This window comes from Aegilops tauschii, chromosome 3 (assembly GCF_002575655.3).
Source record: "Aegilops tauschii subsp. strangulata cultivar AL8/78 chromosome 3, Aet v6.0, whole genome shotgun sequence".
NCBI classification, from domain to species: Eukaryota; Viridiplantae; Streptophyta; class Magnoliopsida; order Poales; family Poaceae; genus Aegilops; species Aegilops tauschii.
The window spans coordinates 419539525-419552335 of NC_053037.3; the positions used below are offsets into that span (position 1 = coordinate 419539525).

Sequence of the window (12811 nt, forward strand, 5' to 3'; positions counted from 1 at the left end):
CTTTCAAAAGTTTTGGAATGCACCCTTCCTCTCCACAACCTGAAGGCAAGCATTCTGAACCCTGGCATAATAGTTTTGTGTGTTGTTTAATATGGTCACAACACCACCTTGGCATGGTGCATTCGTTATTTTATGTGACGATACGATCATACGCGTGAGTGCATAATGAGATTCTTTGCTGTTAGAAATGGATATGCTGGTGATAGTAATCATCCTCGTGAGCTTTTCGTGCATACCGGAAGAAAGCCGGGAAAGTCGCTGTCTTGGGGTAGACACGAGCTTGTCCCTAGTTCCTCGTCGAGACGAGTGTGTCCGGTATGGCATGATGAGGTATGATGAGCGGTGATTCTGTCTGTTAGTTGAAATATATTTGTTATGCTAATCATACAGGGAATACTTGAACCTCCTGAGTCGGCCGTAGATCGAGTCTTGTTCCAGTAACCCCCATACTTGTTTCGTACTACCACTTGTCCCTGCCGCAGGTAGGGTACGGTTCAGTAAGTTGTCAACCCCTTCCTAGCACACACCGTACAGAGAGGCCATGGTGGAAGATACCGGATGCAGCCGGTAGGCATGCCACCTGGTCCGGGGGCATGGGTGTTTCCGGTTGGGACCGAGAGGGGGGCACCCCTTAGAGCGCGCGATATAAATTTGATCCCATGCTAAGTCGAGGTTGTAGCCTCCCCACTTAGAGTTTTGCTTGACAGGTGTCGTGGGTGATTCCAGACGCCGGTAAGTTAAGCTGGTGTGTGCGGGTCAGGCGTGTTTTCAATTAAAAGACCGTAGACGGAATTAGTCCCGATGGACTAAAGAAATCCGTTACTCGTGGGTAAAGAGTACACCCTCTGCAGAGATTATACATCTATTCGAATAGCCGTGTCCATGGTTAAGGACTACAGTCTGGGATGGGTCAAGTGTCGGTCTTCGGAGGAAAAACGGCTAAACCAAAACATTGATTATGACGTGTGGCATATGAGGATTATGATTATTATTATTGTGGACTAACCATTTGCTTTATTTGAATTATTGAGTATCCCTGGGACGGTTCTACCACCTGGATACTCGCTGCGATTATTTTCTTATAAGCCCTTTATGTGGTGTCGCTCAGACGCCCGACTGTGGCATGCTTGTTATTTTCTTTTATTCATAAGCCCTTTATGGGGTGTCGCTCAGACGCCCGACTGTGGCATGCTTGTTATTTTCTTTTATTCATAAGCCCTTTATGTGGTGTCGCTCAGACGCCCGACTGTGACATGCTTGTTATTTTCTTTTATTCATAAGCCCTTTATGTGGTGTCGCTCAGACGCCCGACTGTGGCATGCTTTTTATTTTCTTTTGTTCATAAGCCCTTTATGTGGTGTCGTTCAGACGCTCGACTAAGGCATGATTTATTTTCCTTTCGAGGCGTCGCTTCAGACACTCGATCGGTGCATACTATTTCTACTCCCGTATCGCGTTGTACATGAATAACCTGCATGCGTGCATCATGAATTTTGTTTACTTCGTGACTGACGTTATGATCATAGAATATTTCGGAGCATGATTATCCATTGTTATATTATAACCGTGTTCATAATATTTGCGAGTACATTCAAAAGTACTCACTGGCTTGTCCCTGACTATTGTCTTGGCCAGATCGCTTGCTTGGAGAGGAGCGTTGCGATGTCAGCCCCGGAACCTACGCAATGACGATAGCAGTCTCGCGAAGATAGGAGTTATCCTGGTCAGCTGTTCCTGCGGGAAATGGAGTCCCATAGACGCAGATGAACCACAAACCGCTTCCGCCATCAACCACTAGAAACCAAGTGTTGTACTCATAGGCCACAATGGTCTTGTACTACATATTTTGTACTTTGCTTGGAATTTCTGTATCAAGTTGATGCCTCATCAGCTAACAGTAATCCTGGGGCTGGTGAGCACAAGGGCCATTTTCTGGGAAATTAATATCCCGAAAAACCGGTCCTGACAGCGATTACACCCCACTCTTTGCGCTAATGTTAGGCCAAATTTGAGAGCTAAGGCTTCTGCCATCAGAACATCCACGCAGTAGTCGATCTTTCCATTTCCTCCTGCAATAAACTTATCTTTGCCGTCTCTCAAGACTGCCCCATCGTACCCTTCGCATGTCATTGTCAAAGGAGGCGTCCACATTGAGTTTCACGAAATGTTTAGGAGGACATGCACTATGGAGTACTTGTATTATTTACTTTCGTTTTGGTTGTGACGATTGCGTATGTATGCACTTTATTTGAGCTATTGATTGATCAACATACCGGATAACGTGTCGATTTGAGCCAAGTCCAACTAAGTTTTCTTGAAATTGTTGCAGACGTTGGAAGCCGGGCCCTGGCGCCGTCACCGCCTGACCGTCGTCGTCTAGTATTGAATTCCCAAATTCCTAGATTTGCAATATTTCGCCTTCTTCCTCCCCGCGCCCTAGCCTTCGATCCACCCCCAAATTCGACCCTCCCTTCCACTCCCTCCTCATCGCCATGGCGTCAGACACCGAGGGCATAGCCGCGCTGTTCTCCATGTACAACGATGACGACGAAGAGGACGCCGACGAGCCCGGACCTCCTTCCCCGCCGCCGCCCGCTGCGGCAACCTCCCCCTCCACGTCACCTCGAGCCAGAGGCGAGAGCTCCAACCCTAACTCGAACCCCAACCCTTCGCCGGAGCACTCGCCCCCTCCCCTTCCCGAGGAGCAGGCCGGCCGCAAAACCCTAGCGAGCCCCCAGGTCTCGCCGGCGCTTCCGCCGCTGCCCTCGCGCCGTTCGCCCCTGCCCTTCGCGGTTTCGTCCCCCTCCCCATCTCGTCCCCAGCTGTCCGCCCCGCCGCCCGATCTACCCCGCCCGCCACGGCGCGGGTCGCTTGCTATAGTGGACTACGCGCACGACGAGATGGCAATGTCGCCTGACCAGGAGGTAGAGCTTGGGGAGTATGTCATTAGTAATCCTTTGCTGTATTCTATTGCTTTTCTAAATTAACGATGACGTTGTTACTTGTGGTTCGGTTGCAGGACGGGGAGATCATGAGTGGCATAGGCAGTTTGGGCTCGGATGCTCAGGATGCTGAGGGTAAGCATGCTGTATAATTGTTACTCTGTGCTATGTTCGGTATGCAATCCTACGTTCCGGTACAAATTAATGTGTCTTATTAGTTTGATGAAATGGTGGCACATAGAGTTTTATTTGTTCAATGTTGCTGATTGCTATGGGTGTTGGTGCTTGTGGTTATGCCTCAAGTATACATCTTATGCTATCAGAAGAACACGAATTAGAGATATGGTGACATGTACCAGTAATGTCAATTGGATAAGGCACACTAGAAAACATGAAACACTACTAGCTGTGGTTAGAAATCTGAATGGAGTATTATCATTTATTCATAAGACAGTAAGATGGAAATCTCTTCCTTTAGCGACGAGTCAATTAAAATAAAAAACTGTAACATTTGATTATGTTACATTTGCTTAATTTGTTCACTGAAGAGTGAAGAGTCATGTTAGTACACAGCCTTTCGTGTTTTGAGTGTGCAATTTCTTTCTGGGTTAGACACTTAGATGACACACATGTGATCCAGATAGCAAATACGCTTTATAATATTTGTGGCGAAAGTCCATAAAAGCTACTGATATCTGATGTGCCATCTGCTTCAGATCTGTACCTGATATCTCATTTCATTGCTAATATTTATAATACATGGTCTCTTTCGTAATGCTCTAGTATAACTGCATATTGCATGCAAGGAAATATTCAAACATAGAAACAAGTATTTAAATCATCTAACAGTAGTCAAATGACTGAAAATGCAAGATAACGTTAACTTGTGTCAAAATGAGATGAAATAGGTGACATGCGACATAGATTATTCTCTAAACCGTGTAGATTTTTTCCTTGTGCCAAAATGTTTGACGTGGGAAGTTCTGGAAGTGTTTACTATTTCTATTATTCTATATACAGAATATTTGTTGACAAGTATGACCTGAAGAAGAGCAAAGACATAGCTGGAACCATGAAAATAGAGAATGCTACAGATATTCTTGTTTCCATGTGTTATCATTTGATTATTTGGCTACTAATAACCTCGGCAGCAGATTTGGGTTCTTTAATCTTGTCCAGAGTACATTTGCTTGCTAACTCAAACTTGGAACACTTTGGGTTTGTTTGGATTGTGACCAAATAGTACCTTATTACCATTTTTTTTTGGCTATGACCAAAATATTGGTCTTTATCTGGATGAGTGCCAACCTTTTGGCATGCAATGCTCCTTTCCCATCTCTAGTTCATTTTTTAGCCAATGTTGGCCAATTTATAGGCGAGCAAAACATGAACCAAAATTGTGGCTAGTCAATCTTCTGGTAGGGCAACCTTGGGCAACAACCAAACACACCCTTTGAGCCCTTGACCGCAGACTGCATCAGAGGTGTCACATTTTTTTTGTAAGGGACTTCATTTTTAATAGATATACTCCTTTGATAATTTGTTATTTGTGATCATCAGTAAATACCAACAGTTGTGCAGTAAACAAATGGGAACTCTTGATATTATGTTGGATTTCAATTCTGGTGTTGCTTGAAGTACATATTTCTGTCATGTGTAGAAGTGTTTTAAGTTGAACGTATTGTTCGCCCTTTGTGCAAAATCAAATCATAACAGCCTCTACACTTCTTTTCATGTGCACTAAATTGTATGCATTCTATTTTATTTTAATTGTTGGAACGCTTGATATTATGTTTGACTTCACTACTGGTTTTTCTTGACGTACATATTTCTGTCATCTATAGAAGTGTTTTCAGTTTAGTTACTGGCTCTCTTCACCATTTTGTGGAATCATTACAACATCTACACTTCCGATTTTATATCCAGTCTGCTTTATATTTCTATCCTATCTTGTAGGGATTCTTGAAGAAAGAGTTCTCTCAGGGACTGTTCATATTCTCACCCCAAAAGTCCTATCAGAAACTTCTCAGCATTTGGATGCACCTGAGCAGAACCAAATGGGGGCAGATGTTCCAGTGGATGTAACTGGAACAGAAGCTGAAGATGCTAGGGTGGAGGAAGCTTCTGATATTTCTACCAATGTTCAGAATGATGATCCATTGAGCCGTTTCCTTCCTCCGCCCGTGACTACAAAATGTTCTACAGCATTACAGGTTATCTTTCGAGCAAATAATTATCCCCACACTATTTTCAGCATAAAAAGATTCATCATATTTCTCATGCAGAACATACAGCTCCCTTCTGGCAATGTCATTGTTTGCGTAATCTGAAATGGTGAAAATAGTCTGTTGGTAGACACGCTGACAACTGTTTCATATATTTTCACACCACTTCCTGCAAGACGATATTTCTGAGATACTTTTTTTTGTACTTACCGTTTCTTTTTTCTAATGCATAAATACATCTCCATATTGTTCAGGCAGCCTATTTGTGATTATGGTTTCTTAAACTTTTGATTATTTCTTGTGCACTCATGTGGGTCTTTTTTCATGTTAACTTTAACTTATCGTAGTATGACGGCTTTCCATGTGATACCCATACCACTTGGAATGCATGTCTACATCCTTCACACTTCTTGTTTTTACATGAAAATACGGCTGTAAATAGTTACTCATGTTCCACTGTTTTCCTGCAGCAAAGAATTAACAAGTTCCTTGGATACAAAAGGTCTGGAAAGAGCTTTAATGCTGAAGTGCGTAACAGAAAGGACTACAGAAATCCTGACTTTTTGCAGCATGCTGTGCGGTACCAAGAAATTGATCAGATAGGGACCTGCTTCAGTAAAGATGTTTTCAATCCATATGGGTACGATAAAAGTGACTACTACGATGAGATAGGTATGCTATAGTCAATATGCTATCCTTTTGGGCCACGTCTTCCTTTTTGAAAGATAGTTGAACATCTGAGTGTAGCTTCCATGTTCGTGTATAATACTAGTACTTATTTAGTCACACAAATGAAGTTGAAATCAATAGAAGTTCCACTTTGGCGGCCATCTGGGATGTGATTGCAAAGGAACATGCACACTGCTTTTAATTTTTGAGTGTGTGCACTTGCTTGTAAGGCATATCGAATCCCATGACCCTCCAGGTTGCCTCAAACTTCTAAGTATGCCGGGCTTGATTAGCTATTGAAGATCAAAGAAGTTGTGGACAATCATGAAACTGTCTGGAGAGTGTTGTTTTTATTTTATAGTAAAATATAGAGAACCCCATGTACTTGTCGCATACGCAATACAAAGCCACAGTTTCTTTTTTGGGGCTTGTACCTGGACCCTGGTAACAAAATACTACATGTTCTAGCAATATTCACCTAGAGCAGGGCCCTTTTTCTCCTGTTAATCATCATAAGTTCACACTAGAAACTATTCCCTCCGTTCCTAAATATTTGTCTTTCTAGAGATTTCAACAAGTGACTACATACAGAGCAAAATGAGTGAATCTACACTCTAAAATATGTCTATATACATCCGTATGTGGTAGTCCATTTGAAATCTCTAAAAGACAAATATTTAGGAACAGAGGGAGTAGATCAAACCCTGTATTACTAAATAACAACCAGCTATGAATTAAAACAAGGAAGATGAATCATGGCATTTGATCAATCACCACCCAAACTCCTGCTTATAAGTCCAAAAACACACCACATGCAGTCTATACCGAGCTCAAGAACTCTGCAGCTTGACCACACCAACTCGTTGCCCTTCAGTGGTGATTGCAGTGGTGCCCATCTGGTCTGCGCACCACTTTATGATCAATACCGCCTTCACATTTCCTACTTCCCTTCCCTACCATGCGCTTCGTCCAACCACCCTCTTTGAGCCATTTCCACCATGACCTTCCTCTCCAACCATACCTACGCCTACCTCATTCATCTAAGCGTCTTCTTAGAACCACCTACCTTTACTCGTCCAGCCACCCTCATGATTGCTGCCTTTGTCAAGCGCTGACCGTTAGGTCCACCGCCAGTGCCACCTTAAGCGCCACGCGATTACACTCCATCTGTCCTTGCTGAGCGCAGTCACCCATCCATGTGACACCAGCAACGAGTAAGGGTATTGGGAGCAATTCGGCAGAGAAGGGTTCATCTGGATGTACTCTGAGAGCATGCCCCTGCACAATGCACGTGATAGGTGCTGTTAATCATCATTGCATGTTCGGTATGCCATTGCGGACGGTACAATCCACTCCAGTGTTGCACAAGAAATGCTATCGAAGGCTGGTGAGCCACCGGACATGGTGTTGACAAGCCGGCTGCCCAAGGCGGAGGGGGTCAGGTTCTATGGAACCGTGTTTTGGAAATTTCAGACCGAACCCCAAAACCATGGCCGTATCTCTTCTTCGCTATGCCCATCCATCCATGTCTCAAATTCAAATCCTGCAACCCTCCCATGATTGTTTTAGTTGCTTCGCGGCATCCCTGCTGGCAAGGCTGCAACTCTCTCCCTTCCATTTCACTCTATTTTTTCTCGCTAGACCCGTGCAGCGGTCAAATTGCACATAAGCTTGTCCATAGATCTCCCATGCTGTGTGGCTAACTCCTCAGCTTTTTGGTGTTTCCATACCAACGCACGGGCGCTGAGCTAGCCAGGGAAAACTAACCAGCTGGTTATACAGGTCCCGGTTTGTTTAGACGTTCCTGGTGTTTGTTTAGACATTCCTGGTGAAAGTGCTGCAGCGCAGCATAAAAGCTCAGAAGAGGCTGTCATGGCAGGTTACGAGTAGGCCAGGATCAAGCCGATTCAAGTTATGGTAGGGTCGAGAGGAGATTAGAAGTAACTCGTTGGAAAGAGTCCAAGCTGTCCTTGAGTTCGAAGACATGCCAGTCGGCCTCGTATCTTTTGTTTCTCAAGCAATAAGAAATCCCTCTTCCCGGATGCTGCCCTCGACCTTCTGAACTGTTGTACCTTTCCCCGCTGTACCCGTCCTTCTGAACTCTCATACCTTTCCCCGCTATCCTCTTCCAGATGGGTTATACACCTAGTGGTAAGTCCTTAAGTGCATATGTTCTAGTCCTAACCCTAGGTGTTCTACTGCGGCTAATCCATGCTCGTTCTTCGTTTGTTTTGTGTCTGTATTCTTTTCTAACATTTTATTTAGTTTCAGATTTGTTTCAATTTTTTTTACCAAACATCTCCCACTCACCACCTTCTATCCTGGTTGTTGGTGAACTATCCTTACAACCCGTGTGTGCGCATTTGTTGACAGTGAATCTTTCAGTTCTTTATGCTTTGGTCTTATCCGAGGAAGTATAGTCCAATCACGATCTTGTATGTGCCGCCAATTTGTCTACAGAAGCTGATATGAAGCGTGAACTTGAGAGGAAGGAACAGGAGAAGAAAAGAAATCCAAGAATTGATTTTACTAGCTCTGGAGTACAACCTCCAATCAATCCATCAATAGCGAAGATTTCAGGTACATTCGCATTTTTTCTTGCGAGAAACAAGAAGTGTGCGTGCTTTATTTTGACAAACTATTACCTTCAGGCAATCTTGTATTTCTGATTCACATCTGTATATTTTGCAGCCGCCATATCAGCAGCAGCTGTAGCTGGTGTATCGGTTCCGGCATCGGCAGATACTGTACAGAAAGAGGCTAGGCCAAACAAAAAGTCAAAATGGGATAAGGTTTCTAATTCCCTCGGTCAATGCATTTACCTTCTTTTGGAATCAACATTTTATGACCGGCTTCTGTTTTCTGTTATTGGCTAGGTTGATGGTGATACTAAGAACCCTGCAGCTGCTAGTGGACTTGACAATCGGTCAGCAGCCGGTGGATCTGCCACACTTTTGACTTCTGAAAATGCTGGTGCTGGTGGATATGCTGCTTTCGCGTAAGTTCTCTTCTTTCCACACAATTATTTCCTTCATAATCCGTTATGGCACATGTTGTTCCTTAATATGGTCATATTTTTGTTTGTCCGTTGCTGCTGATCAAAATATGCTTGCCAATCAGATTAACCAATGGAAATGTTCATAGCTGTAGCCCCGTGTGCTTTTATATGCTCATTTTTTCCTGATGAAATCTGCCTACTTATCCACGCTGTTGTAGCATAATTGTAATGGTACCAAGCTGAACTTGATGTTGAAAGTGTTAACTTAAATTATTTAATGAATGTTATTAATGCGACAATGAAGAGTTCAGCTTATTTTTTAGAGTTAATTACACAACCACAACTTTAGGTATCCCTTTTACAGTTCAGCACAATTTTTGGACCTTTTTTTTCACAGAACCACAACTTGTAGTCTGAACTTTCACGGATGACCCATATCAGCTGTTTTTCGGATGTTTGAGAGCAAACCTGACAAGACGGGTCCACCCGTCTGTGCTAACATGGATGGCCACATGTATAATATAGGTGACATGGGGCCTACCTGCAAGCCTTCTCTCTTGTCTCTCCTTCCCAAGGCTGAACCCCTGTCTGCTCGATGACCTCTCCTTTGCTCCAACCTCAACCTCCTTGGCGCTCCACCTCTCTTTCTCTGATATGTTGTCTTGTTGCCACAGACTTGTTCTCCGACGTCTGCTGTGTTCGAGTCCGCCGCCCATCCACAACCACCTCCACCTCCCCGGCCTCCTTTCAACAATCATCCGAGCTTCCAGAGTGGGACTTGGAGACGGAGGACAACCTTGACCCAACACCACCACTTGATCTTGGGTGCGATCCCCGTCACCAGTCCCTTTGCTGCCTCCTCCGCAGGTTCAGTTTGCTGCTACAGCCAGCCACTGGCCCAATCTGATGTGACGGTGGCGGCACGATTGCAACAGAGAGCAGAACGGCATGGTGGCGTGTGTCGGTAGTGGTGGCGGGTGGCCTGATTGTGAGGTGGGCTGCTCTGTGTTGTGCACATACGCACGGGAGGCACAAACCTACTCGGCGGCTCCTACTTCACTGTCTTCTGTTGCTACGCCCTGCTGCTCATGTACACCGGGGACCTAGTCTGCAGACACCACACCAACTGCTGGCACACCATCTTGCCATGTTTTTCGTCACGACTTGGCTTTGCTAGAGCCTGGATAGAAAGATGATAGGAGGAACCGAGGAAGCACGCAAGGGGAAGGAGATGAGAGGCTGGCCTGTGGTTCCCACATCCACTTCAGCATATCCCATGCGAGCGTCCACACAAAGCGCTGGCGAGTGGACCCATCATGTCATGTTTTTTTTTCAACATGGAATTGGCCGGTTTGGGTTACTTGTATAAAGATTAGTTCATAAGTTGTGTTTTGTGAAAAGAAGTCCTATAGCTGTGGTATTGCTAAGGGGGACCCTGAAGTTGTGGTTTTGTGCAATTATTCAACTCTGAACCATGATAGCTACATGAGGATTTGTTTACTTGAACTGCATAGTTTGTTAGAACGACTTGTATCAAGATAGATTGCAGCAACCTTTAATACTATCCATTTTCGTGATCTTTCTGGGCATCATGTCAATTGTAACATGGTTCTCTTATTTATTTTCAGGCAACAGAAGAGAAAAGAAGCTGAAGAAAGGCGGACAAGTGATTACAAGTCAGACAGGAGATCATAGCTGTTGTATTTTGTCAGTATTTGATTGGGAGATTTTGGATTGCATAGTTGTGTGATCATGTAATGTAGAAACAAATTTTGTAGTTGCTCCAAGGGACTTCTGAAAGAAAAAAAAATCATATGCGCTAACACGAATGCATTAAAAGAACTGGGAGCACTTTTCCCCTATAGATCAATGCTAGGCTTGTCGTAACTGTGGTTCTTACTCTACCCTAATTGACTGTTCTGGCGTTTCTAGAGGGTGAAAAGTTTATCACCGTTACTGATTTACCGTCAAAGTTCCTATCAAGTTGCTTGTGTTCTATGAGTCCAGTCAATCTCGATTCTGCTCCACTGATCATTTTCATGTGACATTTCAGGAGTCCGGTCTGGTCGCATGGATGATGCTGGTGGCCATTCGGTGTGAACAATCAGTTAGATTCATCATGTATATCTGGGACCACGGATGTGTACAATGTAGCCGTCCTACCGCGCGGCTACACCGTCAATCAACTGGACGGCGTAATCAAGGCCCAGCCATTTGAACGCCATTTGCTGCTCGAACGGTCAGGAGCCAGCACAAGATTTGCCTAAAAGGGAAAACAAAAACAAGCAGCAGTCAGCACACAACGGAGCGGAGATCAGCCCTGAAACTGGCTCGTCGGTGAATGGAACCACCAACCGGCAGGGCAGCCGCCGTCCCTGCCATCAGTTATTACTGCGAACAAACTTGGCGCTTGCCCTTCAATTCACCACAGTGCAGCGTGTACAACCACACCAGCCCTAGATAGATCTGGCAGCTCAGAGCAGTGCAGCAGCACAGTGAAGTGAATGGGACTTCCCGTTGGCCTGGCCGCAGCAGTAAGTAATAAGTTTACTTCCTGTGGATTAGACGGACCCTTTCGCACCGCAGTAGCAATAACTCGGCTCTCTGCTCTAACAGTAAAAAAAATGGAGCCTTCTCACTTCACCTCCTCCTTCCTTGGTAATGGTATTGAAGGCAGGGCCACCCACCATGGCAGGCAGGCCACGGTAGCATCACACACAAATGTAGACCGGCGCAGCGGCGGGGGCATTGCACGGGACTCCGTGCAGCAGCAGGCTATCTCATGAGATCGCTTTCGGCCGTACGCGGGGCCCCGGCTGCTGGCCGGGAGGAGGGGGCGTCGCCTTGCACGGTGACGCGCCCGCCCAGAGGCAACTGGGCCGCCGGTGCTGCCTGCCCGTGCTATGTGCTCCTCCTCTCCTCTCTCGCCACGAGCCCAAACACAACACACATCTCATCATCATCAACCCCACACCGCAGCGCACCCAACGGTAACTTTCCTTTCCCGTGGCCTGGCTGGTGTCTCATCTCGGGCGCAGTATTCTACTGCGAGCGAGGCAGAAAACAAGGACATGAGCCGACGTGCCCGCGCGCTTTAACAATCGGGAAGACTACAAGCATCCCCTGCGGCCGTCAGGTGGCGCTGTGGATATCTAATTGGACCGAGTGAGTGTATGTCCCATCGGGTTCATCAGGAGGTGTTCCCCCTCCAACGGGCCGAGGAGGGCTACATGAGGCCAACTCCAGCGCACGACCGTTTTGGACAATGGGTCGTGTCCGGACCTGTCCTAGATGCGGTGGCCGTGGGCCCAACGCACGGACGCATCCTTGATTCCATCCCGTCTGCTACGACCAAAAACATCCATATATTCATATTTCAATGTTCAAAACTAATTTGCACGTATAAATATTAATTGTTTGAAAATAAAAATAGTTTTACAACCCAATCGAAATTGTCTCTAATAAAATAGTTTTACAACCAAATCGAAATTGTCTTGAATGAACATAATGAACCAATACATATATTGGTTGCCAATGTGAGTCCACACGTGCTCAACCAAGTCATTTTGAAAATCCAAATGAGTGTGCCAATCACGCAGTTCACGATGAAATTGGGCAAACTGTTCAAACGTGACCGGTTCTTGGTGCAGGGGCTCAACATTTTCACCTTGAAAATCAAATTGATCTTGGTCGAAAATGCCGTTATCACGCTCGTCCCCGACGATCATGTTGTGCATGATCACACAAGCAGTCATCACCTCCTAAAGCTTCCCTTCATCCCATGTCAGTGCAGGGTTTTGAACGATACCCCATCGGGATTGAAGCACACCAAAAGCAGGCTCCACATCCTTTCTAGCACTCTTTTGCATTTGGGCAAATCTCTTTTTCTTCTCACCTTGGGGGTTCGAGATTGTTTTAACAAAAGTTGACCACTGAGGATATATACCATCAGCTATTGTCGAGACGTGGTTTGGTAT

The 12811-nt window shown here is 45.3% G+C and overlaps 1 protein-coding gene across 1 annotated transcript; it reads left to right on the plus strand.

The window, feature by feature from the left end:
- The first annotated feature begins 2323 nt into the window (after window positions 1-2323).
- LOC109753715 (uncharacterized) lies at window positions 2324-10721 on the plus strand. The gene is made up of 8 exons (XM_020312642.4): window positions 2324-2924; window positions 3020-3077; window positions 4899-5155; window positions 5638-5839; window positions 8297-8416; window positions 8528-8628; window positions 8713-8834; window positions 10463-10721. Exons 1-8 carry the CDS (start codon window positions 2493-2495, stop codon window positions 10527-10529), a joined length of 1359 nt encoding a protein of 452 aa, XP_020168231.1. The 5' UTR covers window positions 2324-2492; the 3' UTR covers window positions 10530-10721.
- The last annotated feature ends 2090 nt before the right edge of the window (window positions 10722-12811 follow it).

Excerpts from the sequence above, each read along its gene's own strand:
- LOC109753715 (XM_020312642.4), top strand. The coding sequence starts at position 2,493 with ATGGCGTCAGACACCGAGGGCATAGCCGCGCTGTTCTCCATGTACAAC. Across the intron at positions 2,925-3,019 it reads CAATGTCGCCTGACCAGGAG|GACGGGGAGATCATGAGTGG; the intron begins GTAGAGCTTGGG and ends GTTCGGTTGCAG. Across the intron at positions 8,417-8,527 it reads ATCAATAGCGAAGATTTCAG|CCGCCATATCAGCAGCAGCT; the intron begins GTACATTCGCAT and ends TATATTTTGCAG.